Source organism: Histomonas meleagridis, assembly GCF_020186115.1.
Source record: "Histomonas meleagridis strain 2922-C6/04-10x chromosome Unknown contig_27, whole genome shotgun sequence".
NCBI lineage: Eukaryota > Parabasalia > Tritrichomonadida > Dientamoebidae > Histomonas > Histomonas meleagridis.
Genome location: NW_027150844.1, coordinates 454056 through 475177, shown reverse-complemented (window position 1 = coordinate 475177; position 21122 = coordinate 454056). Strand labels below are relative to the sequence as shown.

The window sequence follows — 21122 nt, the reverse complement described above, 5'->3', positions numbered from 1 at the left end:
AAACGGATTAAATCCGTTTAGAATTTTTTTCATAGATGAAATCGTGTCATGATCTGATTAATGAACTCGAAGAACATGAAGAAACACACTTCATTAAAAGAAAATAATTTCCTTTTTACTATTGAAGAAGACTTTAACAGGGTAAAAGTTTCAAATTCTTATCATTTACAAAACACTGCTGAATACTACCCTTAATACAAAATAGATGTTAGTAATGGATGGGATGTATTCAAAGTAACAAACTTTATTTTTTATATGCACGATAATTTTTCGTCAATCTTTATAAAGAGAACAAGGCCTGGTAATTTTGATAAATTACTGTTAATCGAAGAAAATAACAAAACAGTATTTGAAATCTACTTATCAAACAATCTTGAAAGTCAGGAAATCTATATCAAAAATTATACTGAATGAATTAAATTTTCTAAAAATTTCTATTACGTTACAAGGCAGCCATTATCTATCGAAAAACCCAAATTTCATCCATTAATACTATTAGGAAAGCATTTTGGAAGATCTGATATTTCTCCCTGCCAAATTTTAAATGCCACATTTAATGGAATTTTCAAGAGATTACACAACGATCATTGAAAGATTTTTGGAAAGTGGTTCGTGAAATGAGGTAAATGTATGGGATTAATCAAATAAATGCAATAGATATTGCAATGTTATCATTTTATGAATGGGGGCTAATGGAAGAATAAACAGTGTCTGCAGAAAACATAGCCCACTTCAGAATCGAATGTTGGGGAAAAGCCGAAAAAAGTTACTTGAATAGAAAAAAGTTCGTTTTATTTCATCAATAATAAAATTGTTATTTTGCGGAATCTCGCTTTCAAATTTTATGTTAATTGATGGAAATATTATAAACATTAATATGATATGATACTATCCGACAATTGTGGGAAATTTGAATGAGTAGTATTCAAAAAGTGGAGGTTCCATCAAATTTTTATGGAGAATTTGAATATAGTGTAATGCAAATTGCATTCAATAATTGGCTCTCAATCTGATTTCTTATGAAGAAATATAATCATTCAATTACATTTTGAATAATTTACAATTTTCGCTTTTTTTTTTTTTTCGAATAAAAATAAAATCTGGCAAAGATGGTTTGGAATGAATGTTGTAATATTTCATTCTTTGCTTCTCAATACTTATTGTTTTATGTTGATTCTCATCTATATGTGCTTATTTTGACCTATATGTGGGTTTTTTTTATTATTATTTTATGTACCTACATTTGTTCAAATCATTCAAATATAATTTGGCAAATATATAATTTGATCGACTTTCATTTGATATAGATAATACATAGTGAACATGGGGTTTAGTTAAAGATGAAATCAAACTTAATCTAATTTCAGAAATGGAGCTCATATAATCATATTCAAAAAGTTTACAAATCAATGCGTACATTACTATCACAACAATGCAAATTTTTTTCTTTTTACTTTTAATTGCACTGATCGTCTTAAAGATTAAATTTTATGAAATTTTAAACTAATAAAACATAATTAATATGTAGAACATGACAATTCATAAAAATTTACATGCGAAGCAATTGATATTATTGATCAATTTATAAAATATAAATTAAGTCAAAAATGAATTTTAATGTAACATTGATATAAAATTTGTATTGTAATACAGAAAACATTAGATATTTCAAAATATCCTGATTCTTGATTCTAATTTAGTTTAATATATAATAATTGAATCTTTTAATTCATTTTAATTAATCCAATTATGCAATGTCGATAACTTGCTATTTAATAATATCTGTTTCGGCATCTTGTCGAATTTTATTTTTGTTCAAAAAACATGGCGAAAATTGTAAATTATTCAAATTGGAATTGAATTTGAATATTCTTTCGCAAAACAAATTGACAGCCAATTTATATTATGTTCATATCATTAAATTATTATGTAAATCTTGGATTTTAATTTTTTAAAAGAGATGATATTGATTCTTTTATAAAAAAAAAGATTTTGCACTTAATAAGAAATATGCAAAAGAAGGAATTAATCAAAATGAAATAGCAACAATAATACGGAATGATAATACAGAAAAACTTCAAGAAATATCATCACAAACAAATTTCAATTTTAATCAAAAAATAAAACCATCACTGAATTTCATCGAAATGATATTTACTTTGGTAAATTCTAATAGTATATCTATTTAATTTGCTTTCAAGCATGTCGCTGTCAAAAAGTCATTTGTTTATGCATGTACATTATGATATTATTGTTGTATTTTGCCTTGTGAAGATGTTTATTATAATGCATATTGTGATTTTGATGATTTTCATATGTTTGTATGTTATATCAACTTTTGTTTTGATACTTTTCTTTCAATTGTATGCGTACATTTGATCTTTGTGCTGATTTTGATTGTTAGCAATATACGCTTCATTTCCATTTCTTATTGAAAATGAAGATCCTGCGTTATTGAAGATGACATCTAGAATTTTCGTTCGCACTTTTTTCACGAAGTACATTTATTATTTCTGTGTAACCTTTTTGTCGTGCAATTTGAAGTGCTGTTTTAAATCATTAAAACATATTTCAAATCATTAAAACATATATAAAATTATAAAAACATATTACAAATTATTAAAACATATTCTAAATTATTCAAATGAATATCTTTTGCATTAACATCAATTCCTTTATCTAAAAGTAATTTTACTATTTCTATATTATTATTTCTAACTGCTATATGAAGCGCTGTTTCAAATTATTAAAACATATTTCAAATTATTAAAACATATTATAAATTATTAAAACATATATAAAATTATTAAAATATATTCCAAATTATTAAAACATATTTCAAATTATTAAAACATATATAAAATTATTCAAATGAATATATTTTGCATTAACATCAATTCCTTCTTTATCTAAAAGTAATTTTACTATATCTATATTATTATTTTTAACTGCTATATGAAGTGCCGTTTCGAATTATTAAAACATATTCTAAATTATTAAAACATATTTCAAATTATTAAAACATATTGCAAATTATTAAAACATATATAAAATTATTAAAACATATTATAAATTATTAAAACATATTCTAAATTATTAAAACATATTTCAAATTATTAAAACATATCCAAAATTATTGAAACATATCCAAAATTATTAAAACATATATAAAATTATTCAAATGAATAACTTTTGCATTAACATCAATTCCTTTTTGATCTAAAACATATTTTACAAGTTCAATACTTCCTGATTTTGAAGCAAATGGCAAAATATTATTTGGAATTTGATTATTTTGAAGGAAATATTTCAAGAGAAATAAATTTCCATTTCTTGCTGATTCATTTATATAACAAGCATTAACATTAATTCCTTTTTCTTCCAAAAATGCTAAAATTTCATAATTATCTTTTTTAATACAAAAACTTACTAAATCATAAGTTTTATCTTCAGACATTTCTGGTATTGATTGCGTTTTTTCTAAATTATTTTCATAAAGATATTTAAAGATATCATTTTGATGAAATTGAATTGCTGTTTCATATGCTTTATAAAAAGATGAATGATTTTGTTCACATAAATGAATGATTTCTTCATTTCCACCAGCAACAGCGTATTTACCTGTGTTTTCTACATTTGCTCCATTCATAAGTAAATATTTAAAACATTGAATTGAAGAAAAAAATGCTGCATAATCAATTAATGTAACATAAGGATAATCTTGATTAACAAATGAACACCTTTCATAAAGAGATGGTCGAATATGTTGATTAAAATTAAAATTTGTTTGTGATGATATTTCTTGAAGTTTTTCTATTTCATCATTTCGAATGATTTTTGCAATTTCATTTGGATTAGCTCCTTCTTTAATATACTTCTTATGGAGCTCCCAATCATTCTTAGAAAGTTCTTCATAATGATCTCTATAGTATCTTTCTATTGGATCATTTCCATATGCAATATGGTTTTGATTTTCTTTTTCTGTTTTATAATGAGCAAAATATCTCGAACTGATATTTTTTGTAATATTTTTATCAATCAAATTTTGGTCAATTAGTTTCTCCATTAAATAACACGATTCTTGTGTGTTGATTGAAGATATACGTTTGATAAAAATTGAAATTAGTTTAACGATATTTTGATTAATTTCTTCTTCATTCATTTGAAGCGTATTTATAAAATTCAAGCAAACATCGAACACAAGTTTTCGTGATGCAAATGCATTATAAATGATGTTACTTATAATAATATTAAATGTATCTGGAAAATTTGTATCAAAAAATCCCAATATTTTTTTTACGGACGCCTGAAAGTTTTCTTCTGTTAAACTGAATATAGTTTTCTCAAGCTCAGTTAGGAATTTCAAATTTTTAACTCCTGTGTTAATGGTAGTATCGTCATTAGGCATGTGCTTTAACGAAATCATATAAACCAAATTTGGTTTTTCGTTGTTTCTTTACCGATCATAAATTGAATAGGGGTAGTGATATTTCTGCAAGATAAACCATCGCCATATGAAAGATGTACATTTATTAATAAAGAAGAAGTTTCATTAATTGATTATGCAGCATTTTTTGGATCAGTAAAATGTTTCAAATTTTTATTACTTAATAATGCTAAAGTAAGTCAAACGTGTAAATATGCAGTTGCAGGTGGAAATCTTGAAATTATTCATTTATGTGAACAAAATCATTCATCATTTGGAAATACATTTGATGTTACAGTTCAATTTCATCGAAATGATGTATTCTATTATCTATATGAAAATCAAATATACAAAACTGAAGATTTAACTTTGATGCTAAAGAATTGTGTAATATATTATAATTATGAACTCTTTTTGTTTTTGTTTGAGAAAAATTTGAAATTGTCTATTTCATACTTATATGAATTTGCAAAAATAGGGAATTTATTTGTTATTAAACCTTTTATTGATGAAAACCAAATATTTGATGAAATTTTGACTTATTCTTCAGAATCAGGAAATATTGAACTTGTAGAGTATATTTTAAATCAAAAAATAATTGATATTAATGCTAAAACTATTAAATACTTTTATTTATTGTATATTGTAATAATTTGCGATTTTAAAATAATATTTGGAAATATTTTAAAATATTTAATACAGCACTTATTTTGGGATCTAGAAATGGTCATACAGAAATAGTTAAATTACTTCTTGAACAAGAAGGAATTGATGTTAATGCTAAAGATATTTATTTGTTTTATTTAATATTTATTTTAATAATTTTGGATTTAAAAATAATATTTGGAAATTATTTAAATTATTTGAAACAGCACTTATGTATGCATCTGAAAATGGTCATACAGAAATCGTTAAATTACTTCTTGAACAAGAAGGAATTGATATTAATGCTAAAGATATTTATTTGTTTTATTTAATATTTATTTTAATAATTTTATGGTATTTCAAAATAATATTTGGAAATTATTTAAATTATTTTATACAGCACTTATGTATGCATCTGAAAATGGTCATACAGAAATAGTTAAATTACTTCTTGAACAAAAAGGAATTGATGTTAATGCTAAAGATATTTATTTGTTTTATTTAATATTTATTTTAATAATTTTGGATTTAAAAATAATATTTGGAAATTATTTAAATTATTTGAAACAGCACTTATGTATGCATCTGAAAATGGTCATACAGAAATCGTTAAATTACTTCTTGAACAAAAAGAAATTGATATTAATTCTAAAAATAACATTTATTTTAATAATTTTATATTTTAAAATAATATTTGGAAATTATTTATATTATTTAAAACAGCACTTATGATAGCATCTGAAAATGGTCATACAGAAATAGTTAAATTACTTCTTGAACAAAAAGAAATTGATATTAATTCTAAAAATAACATTTATTTTAATGATTTAATAATTCAATATAATACTTGGAAATTATTTAAATTATTTAATACAGCACTCATGACTGCATCTTCAAAAGGTCGTACAGAAATAGTTAAATTACTTCTTGAACAAAAAGAAATTGATATTAATTCTAAAAATAACATTTATTTTAATGATTTAATAATTCAATATAATATTTGGAAATTATTTATATTATTTAAAACAGCACTTATGACTGCATCTTCAAAAGGTCATATAGAAATAGTTAAATTACTCCATGAAAAAAAAGGAAATGATATAAACACCAAATAAAAATATTTATAGTCGCTCAATGGTTCCTCAAAATTTAGTTCTTTATGTATTGATTTTTAAATATTTATTAAGACAAAATCACTTATATTAAAATAATGTAAGATGCTTCGGATGTTTTTCATATTATTTATTCAGTACAAAAATATGAAAATGTATCATGAAACACAATTAGAATTCTAATTTTTTTAAGAGGGACTAAAACTCAAAATCCTGCAATATTTTTTCGACGATAATTTTAGGTTAAGGATAACATTAATAGGAGATTACAAAAATACCCTCGTTTCGAAATTTCGACTGTACAATCTTTCGAAATTCGATCTGATTTCGACCATACTTTTTCTGGAATTTTGGATTATTTCCTATATAGTAATGTTGCATATTAGATGTGTTTATTTTCTAAACTATTATCCTTTATCATTTTTATTAAAAATTGTGAGAAAAAGTGAAAATATATGAAAAAATCAACTTAGTCGATAATAAATCGAGTGCAACTTTTTATATGAAGTGGCGGCGGTCTTTATTTATTTATGAATAAAAATATATGATTTGTTATTTAAAAAAATGTGATTGTTTGATAAAAATATTTTTTGCATTAATTGTTATGAAATGATTGAAATTTTGGTGAAGTGAAAAAAATAATGTGAAGTGAATTTTTCTCTCTTTATTTCTTTATTTTTTTATTCGAATTTTTGGGTGTCTATATAATTATTGAAATCTCTTAAGTTAATTGATATCACTGCTATTGTCTCTTCAATGTTATCAAAATATTTCTGGATCCATTCAAGCATATTTTGATTTGTTTTTGTATCACTTTTGGAAAATGGAATTCGATGGTATTCAGAACAATTTACAATAATATCTTTCAAAGTCCAACATAATAACTTATTTCCTAATAATTTCTTTAAATCAATTATTATTGCCCTCTTATCCGGCCTGTTCAGCCTCTTACGCTTAAATTTATATTGTCATTCTATTCACAAATAAAGAACATGGTTTCAGTTGAATGTAATAAAACTAGTTGTTTGGATGCATTCAAATCAGGCAAATTTTGTTTCAAAAAGCTTTCGGTGATGTTTTGTAAAGTATTCAATTTATTTTTCGGGAAACACCCCAAAAAGAATTGAACATAAAAAAAAATTCAGCAGTCCAAATCCTTAGACAGGTCTGATTATAAATAAATAAATCCCAAACCTTATAATTATGCGGGTCCCATTAAAAAACTATTGTACGATTTTTTTTATCACCGAAAATATTGAAAAAAAGCACCCATTCTTTCAACAAAAAAATTAAAAAATTATTTTTTTTCATCAAAAATGTTTCTTATAAAAGACCATATATGTGTAAAGAAAGCAAATTAAGCATAGATTATTTTACACATTTAAAATTCATGATTTATTTACTTTTGACATCATTTCTAAATTATTAATTCAAAAAATTGAAATTTAATTTTCTTCAAGCAATATATTCGTGCAACGAAATAAAACATTTTTAATTAAAAAAATTTTTTATTTAAAATAATCACATAAGAAAAAAAATTGAAAAAACTGATTTTCGAGCACTTTTTGATATTCAAAATATAAATATTTTAATAAATAATTAAAATTATCGAAATATATATATATAATCTGATATCCATTATGTATTTTTATTATAGCTAGAAAAAAAAGACCACCGCCACTTCATATAATTTTTTACTGTAATTTTAAAAAAAAGTGAGAAAAAAATGCAAAAAATTGAATGAAAAAAAAATTATTCTTTTAATTTCATGAATTACCATTTATAAAATATAATTTACATCAAAAATAATCAAGATTGGTCACCAAAAATATATATTTGAAAAAAAAATAGATTTCGATTTTGATCTGGATATTTTTTTCCCAATTTGATAGCAGATTTTTATTCATGTGTTGATAAGGATCTAATAAAAATCGAAATATTCTCAAGGATATGTTTATTTCATCAGTTTGAGTACCTCTATTTTTATTTTGAGAGAACAATTTTAGAACAATTCACAAACAATCACATCACACAAAGAAATACAGTCCTTGGATTTTCACTAGGAAAAATAATTTTTGGACGTTAATGATCGTGTTTGAATGCATTTTCATTTTTTCTCTGTTTAATCCTATAAACAGAAAGTATTGAAAAGCAAATGATAACAACTTCAGCGCATGATAAACAAATCAGAAGAATTTCAAATAAATTTATCATATCTCTCAAAAGAATAATTCATAGATTTGATGATTTATTCAGGAATATCAAATACTTTACTTATATTTTCTAAATCGATATTTTTTTCATCAAAAATGAACTTTCTTGTAAAAACGTTTCGATCTGGTTTAAAGAATGCATCTTCTTTTGTGTATCCTTTTTGTGGTTCCTTTATACCAAGAATACTAAAAATTGGATTATAAGCATATTGGCTATGACTAAATGGAATACTTAATTTACCAAACATTGGTGATATTTCTATTGTTTCGTTTTTGTGTGTGATTATTCTTAAATTAATTGAATCTGGTTGAATATTTTTCTCAATTATTTGAATGTAACTGACCCAATTTTTTGAGTATTTCTCTGCACTTTTATTGTAAACTAATTGTCTATTAAGGGTCTACTCCTATTGTAAAAAATTCATATGTTAAGGAGTATACAATTTTCTGCCCCTCATAATTAAATCTATAAAAATATATGAATCAAAATGACATTTTGCACATATTATAATTGAACAAAAAATATTTTCTCTTGAAATGTACAATCATTATGTAATGTAAATCAAACATGTTGATATGAAATTGTTCTATCTGAAACACCTTGAAATTCTGTTAAACATTAACTAAAATCAAAAATGTTTTCACTTTTATCATTATTTAATGATGAACTAGTTAATTAAAATCTTAATTTATGTTGTTCGAATAAATATTAGATTCTATTTTACTTTGATTTGTAATGTTGGTGAAAATAATGACAATATAAAATTAATTGTCAAAAAATTACTTTATTTTGATGTGAATTCTTAAGGATTTAATTTTAGCTTTTCAGGATCTTTTAATACTTGTTTAGTCATATTTGTTGGATATGTATAAGGGTGAGATGTATTATTTGCTAAAACTGCATCTTTTCAATTTTGTTTAAATTTAAACTTACATAAACACTTTCTAATGCAGCACGCTGTTTCTCTATGAAATAACTGTATATTTCTCTTGTTAAATTTCATATAAAGAGTAATTATTTCAGCAAATTAAATATTCCCAGGAATAAATCCGAATATTTCAGAAGATAAATTTATGCAAAAGAAATAAAAGTTTTATTTTCTTCAGAAGAACATTTAATTTCCGAAAATTTGTCGATATCGCCAACAAATGTGTCATTACACACACAAGCGACAGAACAATTCTTCATTCGACACAAGTTTTCACTTCTTCCATCCACAAAAAATTATTGTAAGTCACTGATGTTTACTGTTACTTTCATGACTTCACATGACGGAGATAACGACTCTATTTGCTTCTTCGCTCATTTCGTTGTTCCATAAAATGTCATAGTATCCTTTAACAGGTTGTATCTCTTTGACTGTTTTTACGAACGCGTTTCCTTCTTTGTTCTCTGAGTTGTCGGAGCGCTTAGTGCCCAAACATTTGTCGTGCAATTTCGGGTCCAAGAATTCATCTTTTGAACAAATTACTCCTGTGCCATGTCCAATACCTGTAGCCACAGATTTAGTGTCATCAATAAATTTTCCCTTTCCCAATTTGATAATTGAATTTTCTTCTTGTTCCTTAACTTTAGTGATGACGTCAACGACGCGGCGGTAAAATTTTGGGATTTTACTTAAATCCAACTTCGCAGCGCTGTTGGTTTCGCTTGCTTCTTCTGATGAGTCTTCGTTTTCATTGAAGTACGACTTAATAACTTCCATAACTTTATCAGCCGCAAGAATTGTTATGACTGTGCCGGCATTGGAAGTTTTTGAATTGTCTTTGAGACTCAGAAGACTTGTGTAAACATATATGAAATCTTTGACAATTCGATCTTCATGTTCTTCATTGGCATTTGTTGCTTTCTTTAATATTTGACTATATGATTTCAAGGGCATAATTTTCTTTTCAATAACAAATTTGTTCTCTTGGCCATTTGATTTGCCAACGATTTCGGCATACGATTGAAGGATATGAATTATTTTGTCAATATCGATAAGTTGATGGAACTTATCATCCATGCTTACGTAATTGAGGGATGCTGAGTTGTCTTCTTGTGCGATGATGTCGATTACACGACGATAAAATTTTGGAATTTTACTTAAGTCTAACTTTGTTTTGTCTCTTGGTTCTTCATTGTGTTGATTTTCGAGTGAGTTTTCATTAAAGTAAGATTTAATGGTCTTATAAATTTTATCAACACCTGTGGCTGTCGCAAATATCTTATAGAGAGAATTACTCTTGGGTAATTCCAAATCGTTTTTGAGATTTAAAATACTTGTGTAAACATTTATAAAATCGTTAACAACACGCCATTCATCTTCGTCAGTTAATTCTTCAATCGAGTTGAAATAAACTGAATAATTTTTATGTGGTTGATAACCTACTCCACTTTCAACTATTCCACGCTTTTTTATAATGTCATATCTTTTGAATGGATTTCTTAACAGGCACCAAGAAAAGATGAAAAGCATTTGCTGCTGAAGTTAAACTGACAGCTAAATTGAATGATTAATTCAAATTGATTTTCGAAAATGGTAACCACCTTTAATCGTTTTCGACAGAAACATCATTCAAAAAGTTGAGTTGGGTAACTCTCATTTTTGAACATTCAACTTGAATTCGGCGAAGCGATATAAATTATTGCCAGCTTTACATATGTTACAACACATAACACCAAAATCTCCGATTTCTTTAAGCCCAAAAATTTTCTGGTGGGGCTACCAACAAGCTATAAAAGCTTCTGAAATTCGTTTCGAAGAAATTAGATAGGACATGCTCAGATCGATTTTTCTTATGATTTCTAATTCGATGAAAACAGCAAATGGCTTGACGCGACAAATAAATTGGTTTACAAGTCAATGAATGATCATCAATATGAGCTTTTTATACTATGATTTTTTTTAATTACTTGAAAGATTTTCACCTGCCTAATAGGAAATTTACAACTCTATGTTATTTTATTTTATCAAATATAAAATAAATCATTCTTTTTAAATAAAAAATTACTTCCATAACAAAACTCATACATCGTCTTAGTGAGAAATCATGACAAGAACAAAACAATTAATGGCTCAACAGTAATTAAATATAAAAACTGCAGAAAATATGAATTATATCTTCAAAGAAGTCAAAGTTCTAATTCACTAGAAGTATAACTAATAAGATATTAGAGTATGGGCAAAAATGCACTTACAAAAATGAAATTTTCTTGTAAAACCAATGAATAATTCACTAAGAGGATAAATTACTTGTCTGCTAACTAGATAAAATGAGTATGTTTTGTGCTTTATTCCTTTTCCTTTCTTTATGTGAAAAATACAAATTTTTTACTTTCTTTGTGATTTTAATTTCTCAGCATAGACACGATAAATATGTGCGCTTAAGTCAGTTTTACACACTTCTCATGGTATCCGATTATCTTCAACAAAGCATTTTCAAAATTTAAAATGTTTTTTTAATGTATTTAGTTCTCGCCTAATATTTAAACACTGTGTTCAATTTAGGGAAAGTCATTTTGTTTTAGAATTTTAGACAAATGTTTAAAATTTTTGGGTTTGATACATTTGAAATTTCGAACTTTCAAATGCTTTTCCTGAGAAATAATAAACAGAAAAATATAAGTCAAAAACAAAGTAAATTACGATTGTTTAAACGAGTACTTTTTTCAAGAGTTCGGAATATGATTTCACGACATAGATTTCCTTCTTGCCAACGACTTTATTCGCTTCTTTTTTAAGTTTGTCAAAAACTTTTTTGTCCGCTTTGATGACTTCGATCCATTGACCATCTTTGCCTTCCTGAGGTAATCCGCTATTATCGAAGTTAGGTATAGACTTGTACCCTTTATAGATGCCCGTCATTCCATTTCCTGAGCGGGATTTCATATCTCCAAATCCATCGCGCCCTTTTTTGTTAAGCTCTAATGTTTCTTGATTGAGAATCTCTGAATAATTTTTTAATAGAGTGAAATTTTTGCCAACATCAGTGACCATCGGAGAGGGTTCTCCACCATAAACAACTTCTTCAGTGGGTTCTTGGTATATTACTTTGATTGGTTCCCTTAATAAGCACCAAGCAAACAGAGAAAGCATTTGCCCACAATTCAAAAGTCAATCTGACGCTTGAATTCTGTGGGGGAAACCGTAATTTTTGGAAAATGAAAATAAAATATGCTTATTAATGCGTTTAGTTTTTCAACATAAATCTTATCAAGCATCTCATTAATTATATACTTTGTTTTTCATAATTCAAAATTTATTTAGTACAATCTTTCCAACTATTGATAATTTAAATTCACTTATTTGTTTAATCCACAAATTGTTTTATTGTTAAGAAAAATGTTTTATTGTTAAAAACAAAAATTACAAAAACTTATTTAATGATCAAATATGTTATGTATTTTTTCTGTCAGTAATACATTTATTTCCCAAATTTTATCACATATATATCCTTTTTCTCTTAAGTACAAAAATCCGGAATTGACTTCCATGAAAATGAAAGTTGTCAATGCAGCAGCAAAGAGCTCATTACACAACGGGTTTACGGGCTTATTAAAGAGCGGTCGCTTCTTAATGAAAGACCGCAAGAAGACAAGTGGGAAAACGAATGGAGTACAGTTAACTTTTTCAGCAATTATAATTGGAAGTATTCCGCCCAAAATACGGGAGCAACTTGACCACATCCGAAGGCTGAGTAAAAGGATTACAAGCGTAAGGTTGATGTTATTCAGGTATTGACCTAAAAAGACAGCAAGTTCTCCTATGCCATATCCAGCAATACAATCAAATAAAAAATGTTGACCTAAAGCAATTCTATCACACATCATAAAGATGATAAAAGGCCATTTGATGGGAGTAAAATTGGCAAAAACAGTGGCACCAATTGTATGACGAGATGGAAATGATGATGTAGAAGAACAATCATAACTGTAGGTATCTGGATAGCTTCCTGGACGTCGGCGTTTAAGGAAAAACTTGCCAGAAGATGAGAGAAGGGCATAAAAAACTAGAGATGTCGATAATTGTTTGGCTTTATCTGCAAGACCGAGTGAAAACAATATTGAGGGATAATAAGAGAGTGAAGTAGATGAACTAATCCAGGCAGCATAAACCCAAAATTTATGAAATTTGGATGCGAATAACAGGGTTTGAAGAAATTTAACAATTGGTAGTTCTATTTTGTCAATGATATCCCAGAATGGATGGTGCTCTGTGATTATTTTCTTTCTATATGTCTGTTGTGTTGACATGAAAAAAGTGGGTTTTGAACTGGTTTGATACCGGCCAAATATCACATTCAATTTCGTTCAAAAAAAGTCAAATACACGTATTCAAATTCTGAACATCATTTTTCAGTAAACTTTTTAATTCTCTCAAAAGCAATTTTTTTCAATTTTTGATAGCTATCATGTTCACTTGATGAGAGAAAATTTATTGTGAAAAAATGTATTTTTATAATTTACTTGTTTTTGATTAATCAAAGTGATAAAAATAATAATTATTATTAGGAATGAAAATATTGTTTCTGCTATCGATGGCACGAAAGGTGCATGCTTAAATATTATTCTATTTGATAAGGAAATGTAATAATTAAGATATCAAACGTAGTATTATGCAACTACAGTATTATATATTTATATTATTCATATATATGAAGAAATAATTTCTAATTTGACATTTTCTCATTATTGAAATCTTAAATGCAAAGATTATTTTTATTCGATGTGGATCAAAATTTCACCATATTTGATAATAGTCAATATATGATATGATATATAAATTATAATCATTAATAATTTTTATCATCATAAAAATATTGATGTTAAAACTAAAATAAATGCAATATCAAATTTCTTATTTCTACTTAATTTTGAGAAATGGATAAAATTTTTTCTTTCGAAGATAATTTTCATTTTATTTAAAGTAAATGCTCGTTTAACTTTACGTTTAAAAATGTGGCAGCAAAAAGCCCCGCCAATTCCTGGACCACCAAGGCCCAAGCTCGAACCAATAGATTGGAACCTTGTTGCCACTCTTGATCCAAATTTAGTAAGCCAAACAAATGATTTCGATTCACTTCAAAGATTAGTACAAATTTTTGTTAAAGCCAAACTTGTTCCTGGGTGTTCTCAAGTTCTTGCACACCCTCTCTGTCTCCGTCTTTGTCAATTACTTCAAGTTGCTTTTGAATATATGATTAATTGCCAAAATTCATTATTAGAAATCAAAACAAAATTAGAAGCAGAAAATCATAAACATATTCAAGAACTCAAGAAAAAGCAATCCATTCTTAAGAAAACCGAAGTTTTGTTAAAGATTAAATCACAGCCATATTATCGCTGCCCAATTTGTGATAAAAAGTTTAAAGGAATGGATTATATTGATAGGCACATTACGAGTCGTCATCCTGAATTTACAGATTCATGGGATATTATGCGAGGTCGGAAATCTCCGTATCCCCAAACAGATAATTCACAAAAGATTCTTGGAGAAATTGAAAACATTAAAAATGCACTTAAAGAAAGTAATTGGAACAGTAAACAACGGAAAGATCTTGAGCGAAAACTTATGGCAACTCATGAGAAACTCTTTGATGAAGAAGAATTAAACAACACACGCGAAATGCAAAAGCGCGACATTATGCGTGAGGAACTTTTCTCAGCAGCTGATGAACTCAACTCAACGATATCACTTTATAAAGAAGAAAAATCCAAATGCAAAGCTCCATCGAATCCGAAAAAAATATTTAATATATTTAACAAGAATGGAAACGATTTTAAAGCTGCTCCAATTGAAGTAAATCAAAATATCGGTTCAATATTCCATAAAGTTGCTGATGATGACGACGTTTGCGAACCATTTGCTGAGTTAAAGAAAGAAAATAAAATTTTTAATCCATTCGGAAAAGACGATAGCGAAACATCAAATTTTGATGTGCAAAATGAAAATGAAATTTTAAATACATTTGTGAAAGACGATAGCGAAACATCAAATTTTGATGTGCAAAAAGGAAATGAAAAAGATTTTGTTAAAGAAGCCGAGAAATTTATTGGAAAACAAAGTAAAAAGGAAACAATTAAAAGCAAAGAAACAGATTTAAATAATGTTATGAAGATGATACAAAAAAATGTGGAAAAAGAAATGGAAAAAATTAAATCAAATTTTGTAGGAAAGAAATTGGATCCAAATGTCGTTAGAAGTCAATTGCAAAATAAAAATCCGGAATATCTCCGAATTAGAAATAATATATTAAATAATTTGGAAAGGGAATTACCATTAAATAAGAAGGAAAAAGTAAAAATTACAAAAACAGAAAACATCAACACAAAAGACAATTTTAAGAAAGAAAAAGAAAACAACACAAAGAATGAAAAAATAACTATAAAAGAACAGAATGTAAAGAATGAAAATACAAAAGTTAAAGAGAATAATAAAAAGAATGAGAGCATCATAAACGAAGATTTCACTTCAGCTTTCGAGTTATCAATGGAAGATACATATAAGCCACCGCCACACAGTGAATCAGAAGAAGAGTCGGAACCAGAGAATAAAATTTTATCACTAATAAAGGATGATGAGAAAGAAATGTTTCCCAAAAGCTTAGAAGAAATGACAATGGAAATTGACAAAAGGGAAGATCCCAAAATGCCAAACAATGCCAATTCACCACACCAAAGCATTTCATCAGTGAATTCACCGCATCAAAGTCCTTCAAAAACACAGAATGAGCACTTTTTCGTAAGTTCACCAGAACCACCACCAATTAACAACAAATCATCGAACTCAATAAGCTTCGATATCAGCAGTGAGAGTTCCGATACCGAACTTCCAATTATACCAATTGTTGGAAAGGATTCCGAAAGTTTTGCATTTGGTGATTCGAGTGTTTCATTTGGCGATATCTCTGAATTCCAAAGGAATGAGTTCATTGGTACTAAAAATAATGGGTCACCTCTGAAAGAAGAAGGAGATGTTAATGCATCTGTTCTTAATTCTGCAGTTCGTCTCCGAATTCCACCAATTGAACGCGACAAAAACGGAACAGTCAAAAGAACCAAATTTTCTAATTTAAATGTATCAAAGTTAGGAAATTTTGATGATGAAGAACCGCCAAAGAGGAACGGTATCAAACGAGTAGGTAATGCAAAAGATTTTAAAGTTTATGAGAGACTTACTTTTCCAACCAAAAGTACTGAAGAAGAGTTTTAACGATCTATGTTTTTTCTATTCATATCATTGTAAAAAATAAATGTTTCAATATCATAAACGTTTTTTAATATTAAACGGTTTTGACAGCCATTTCAAAATGACTGACGAAAGTGAAATCATTAAAGAACAAATTAACTCCGCGCGCAAAAAGTGTGGAATGGAAGAGACGCCAATCAAAGATCTCGCTTTTGTACTTCAATCGGAGATTCCGCAATTTATTGATAAGTTAAATCCAAAGGAATTTTATCAATGGTTTTGCCCTGTTTGGCAAGCTTATGATTATATGTACGAAAGTTCTTCAACATCTTCGGAGAAATATGCTGTTAGTGAATCAGAATGGTCAAATCTTGTGGGTAAAATAGCTTCTGCTTTGACAGAAAGAAAAGATAAATCACAGGAATTCACTCACCCAAATTTAAGAGCTATGTGTATGTCTTTCATGATGAGCTCTTTAACAAATCACCTTGAAGCACAAGCTTATGCACTTCGTATGCTTCTTCTTTTTGCTATTCGTTCAAACCTTTCAAAAAACTCCGAATTTGTTCATTGGCTTCTTCAATTCATGATTCGTCATATCGAAAATACAATCACAATTAAACAAAAAAGAGAACTCTTCATTGATACATGCGTAGACTTCTTCGAATCTGTGCCCGTATTTGATACACTTTGCGTGATTTCTATTCTTCATTTCTATCGTAGTCCAATATTCAGAAAATATCTTCTTAAAAATAGCAGCAAAAGCAATGCATTAGCAAACGTTGCCACCAAAGCCTTCAATGTAGTCCTCAGTGACGAAACATTTTTTGTTTTTGAAGTTATGCGCGATACCGTGTTAATATATAATTATCTTACTGAACAACAAAAGGCGTTACTACAAATTTTCGTTGATGGTAATGTTCAACAGTACAACAAATTCGTTGAAACCAACAAAGATTTTATCGTCAATAATAATTTCGATCAATCTAAAATGAAGACAAAGATAATGGTTCTCACATTTATAACCCTTGCCGAGGGTAAAACAGAGGTTAGCTTCAAGGAAGTTACAGACCAGCTTCAGATCAGTACAATTGATCTCAAGAAGCTAATTGTTCATATAAACTCTACAGGTGTAGCATCAATCAAAATAGATTCGGTGTCGCAAAAGCTTTTGGTGGATCAGTCACCTACGCGTTTGTTTGAGGAGAAAAATTGGGAAGATATGAGTAAGCAAATTACGGTTCTCATCAATGCGCTTGAGAAAGAGGCAAACTCTATTGACAAAGTAGAATAAAAACATTTTTTAATACTAACTATGGATTTTTTAAAACACGAAATTAACCCAAAATAGTTTGTGAACTTTACTTAGTATAACTTTTTGCTGAGTTTACATGGCAATTTCAATACATTACATATAATCGAATCTTATATTTTACTGTGTTTTCTTTATTTATACAAAAATTCGCACTTTAATGTCATAGGTATTTTTTTAGGCTAACAGGGATGTTCCATCAGCGAATGGATATTTTTATCTTTATGGGACTGTATTTTTGTATTCATGTAGAAGAAGGAAAATGAAGGAAAATGAAGGGAAAAATTGATGAAATACTACCAATATGTAAATTTATATTTTAAATATTTTTATTCTTTTAATATCATTTGCAGTTTTTATAGTATCATTTCGAGACATTACCTCATATTTGAGGAATGTAATTAAAACGCCTTTAAAAATTATACTAGAATTTGGATATATATTAATGCGCTTTATTGTTTTATTAATTACAACATTTAACTGATTTTTTTAAATGCGATAAAATTTTTTGTTTGTATCTTGACTATACTATCAAATCATTGAATCAAATGTGCTTTGACTTTCAATTAAAAGAATTATAAAATTGTTTGCATTATAGTTTTTAACCAATAAAATATTTTCGTTAGAATCATATCAAGGTATCGCTTTTATGAGGAAAAGTTAAATTCCTTAAATGCAAAAAGTTAATTAACCATTAGATGCTTGTTTTTTTAATTCATCTTTCAATTGAAAATTCTTTGTGTAATTCCATATCTCGCTATAGATTTCATGGAGTACTTCAAGTTAATGAAAATCACAAAGAAAATGATTATTGTGGTTTATGGGAAGGAGGTGAAAGATTTTTTATTCTTTCTCCTTTAAGAAGTAATGGAACAATCATACGACTTTATGCAAGTGCAAGAACGCTTTCTGATGATTTAATTCCTGATCTATCAATTTATGATAATAGGGAAACACCTATAGCAAAATTTACAAAGTCTGTGGTTAGTGTCTATACACATGTACCTGAAAATCAAAGCATGTTTATAGCTGGTATTAATATCCCATTATTTTCATGTATCAGAGGAATTTCTTTTAGTACAAAAAGAAAAGGAAGTTGGACTCCTAAACAAAATAAAGAATGTCTAATTATTTTACCTGGTTATAACTATGATATAAGACTTAAAGAAACAATAAATGAAAGTGAAATAATTGTTTATGATAAAGTATTTTCAAAGCCAAACATGACTCTTAGAGGTAATACAAGTTGGTTTTCTTTTTCACAGCAACCAATTGTTTTTGAGTTCCAAGAAAAAGGAACTGTGGAATGGAGATCAAATGGTTTTGGTGAAGGTCATGTAGAGGCAGAAGGAAATGCTGCAGATCAACTTTTTACAATAACTATTGTATGTTCAGTAGTTGTTTTACTATTTACCCTTGTTATGATTATGGGCGCAATATTTTGCTATTGTGATTGGCTCAAAAAAGAAAGCACTAGTTATTAAAATGATATGCATTTTTTAAACTTATTTTTTATTTTTAATTTTCAAATATTTTATATGGATAACAACAATGATTGCACAGTAATCGTTAATGCATTTCAAGTAAATTGACAACTTTTATTTTTTATAACATTTTTTGATTTCAAAAGATGATTTAATAGATCTTTTAAAAATGATATCTTAAAGCCACATGTGAAAATCCGTGGATAAAATAATATTTTATTTTATGATTTAATAATTAAAGAATTTTCCTTGTGGTAAATTACCATTTGTTGAGTACGACCGTTTATATCTGTATATACATTAACGGTCCCTCAAAAGTTAGTCTAAAACAGACTTTTTTTGATTAAACGGCCTACACATCTGAACGTTATGTAAAGTGTTCAAAAAACCGATATTTCTTACGATTGAAAAATGAATGCGTAAATGGCTGACCAGTCAAAGCAAAAACGCCGAAACTTAAGGCGATTATTCAACAAAATTTGTTGATGAATGTTTTTGTGTTGCAAAAGAAGAAATAAAAAATCACTGTCTTGATTTAGAATTAACAGTTCAATTACAACAGGAGGTTTTCTCCTTAGTAGGTGTTTTGTTTTTTTCTGCAAGCTCTAACTTGGGCATTTGTGGTTCGTTTGGAACTCCTTTAGAGAGTTGTCGGGCAATTTCAGTAAATAGGCTTTCAACATTTTCACCTGTAAGTGCTGATGTTTCCTTGAAAATAGGGATTCCGTGACCTTGCGCATATTTGCACATGTTTTCTTGTGTGATAGCACGCATTTGAGAAAGATCAGACTTATTTCCTGCTAAACAAATAAGTATATTTTCAGGTCCTTTATCACGTAATTCTTTTAGCCATGTTTCAACATCAGCAAACGATTCAGCAGATGTAATATCATAAACGATTATAGCTGCATCTGCATTTTGGAAATACATTGGTGCCATTGCTCGATATCTCTCTGAACCACCTGTATCCCAGATTTGAATTTTGACTTGGATATCATCGACAGGAATAGTTTTAGATAGGAATGCAGTTCCAATTGTTGATGTTGATTCACCATTGAAAAATCCTTTTGTTAAGCGCGTAACGATGGATGTTTTTCCGACAGTAGTAGATCCAAGCATTACAAGTTTAACTTCCTTTATCTGATCAATATCATCGACCCTCATAGATTGGCACTTTTAGCAATTCAGAAAAAACCGTTTCCCAAAAATTTTCGATAATGTAAAACATTCAATTAAACTGATCGTTTGAACAAAAATAATCCAACAAAATGTTTACTGTTGAACGCTTTTTTTTCGTTCTTCAATTTCAAACTTAAGTTCATAAAACTGGAATTCCCATGTTTCAACTTTTTCATCAATTTCTTCATCAAATGATTCTTTGATATCAATAATATCTTGACAAATTTTCATTGAATTTTCTTCTGAAGTTTTAATTGTTTGTTCTAATTCTTTGTTTTTGGATTTTAGTTTTTGATTTTGCATTTTTAGATTTGATAAATTATTTTCTAGTTGTTGTAATTTCATATTTAACTGTTCAAGCTTCTTTTGTTTTTCTATAATTTCATTGTTTTCATCATCATTTTGAGTTGTGGATTTTTTAATCCTAATGTTTGAAGTTGTTTTTTCAACATTTCTTCCTTTTTCGATTTCCAATGGTTTTCGTGTTGTTTTTTTTGTTGTAGTGCTGTTTTTTAAAATTGGCCTCGGTCGATCTTTCTCATATAATTTTGATTGATCCAATAAATTTAGATCAATATTT

The 21122-nt window shown here is 27.5% G+C and overlaps 6 protein-coding genes across 6 annotated transcripts; 2 read left to right on the top strand and 4 right to left on the bottom strand.

The window, feature by feature from the left end:
* Positions 1 to 9661: 9661 nt before the first annotated feature.
* Positions 9662 to 10855, bottom strand: GO595_004625 (uncharacterized protein; the record flags this gene model as incomplete). Its single annotated transcript, XM_067917777.1, has 1 exon — positions 9662 to 10855. One exon carries the CDS (start codon positions 10853 to 10855, stop codon positions 9662 to 9664), a length of 1194 nt encoding a protein of 397 aa, XP_067775207.1.
* Positions 10856 to 12031: 1176 nt separating this feature from the next.
* On the bottom strand, positions 12032 to 12475 carry GO595_004624 (uncharacterized protein; the record flags this gene model as incomplete). The annotated part of the gene is made up of 1 exon (XM_067917776.1): positions 12032 to 12475. The coding sequence occupies one exon, from the start codon at positions 12473 to 12475 to the stop codon at positions 12032 to 12034; it is 444 nt and encodes a 147-aa protein (XP_067775206.1).
* A 284-nt stretch (positions 12476 to 12759) lies between these two features.
* GO595_004623 (PAP2 superfamily protein) lies at positions 12760 to 13632 on the bottom strand (the record flags this gene model as incomplete). The annotated part of the gene is made up of 1 exon (XM_067917775.1): positions 12760 to 13632. The coding sequence occupies one exon, from the start codon at positions 13630 to 13632 to the stop codon at positions 12760 to 12762; it is 873 nt and encodes a 290-aa protein (XP_067775205.1).
* Positions 13633 to 14335: 703 nt separating this feature from the next.
* On the top strand, positions 14336 to 16591 carry GO595_004622 (zinc finger protein, C2H2 type family protein; the record flags this gene model as incomplete). Its single annotated transcript, XM_067917774.1, has 1 exon — positions 14336 to 16591. One exon carries the CDS (start codon positions 14336 to 14338, stop codon positions 16589 to 16591), a length of 2256 nt encoding a protein of 751 aa, XP_067775204.1.
* Positions 16592 to 16688: 97 nt separating this feature from the next.
* GO595_004621 (eukaryotic translation initiation factor 3 subunit M-like) lies at positions 16689 to 17861 on the top strand (the record flags this gene model as incomplete). The annotated part of the gene is made up of 1 exon (XM_067917773.1): positions 16689 to 17861. The coding sequence occupies one exon, from the start codon at positions 16689 to 16691 to the stop codon at positions 17859 to 17861; it is 1173 nt and encodes a 390-aa protein (XP_067775203.1).
* Positions 17862 to 19912: 2051 nt separating this feature from the next.
* GO595_004620 (Ras-related protein Rab-5B) lies at positions 19913 to 20527 on the bottom strand (the record flags this gene model as incomplete). The annotated part of the gene is made up of 1 exon (XM_067917772.1): positions 19913 to 20527. The coding sequence occupies one exon, from the start codon at positions 20525 to 20527 to the stop codon at positions 19913 to 19915; it is 615 nt and encodes a 204-aa protein (XP_067775202.1).
* Between the last annotated feature and the right edge of the window lie 595 nt (positions 20528 to 21122).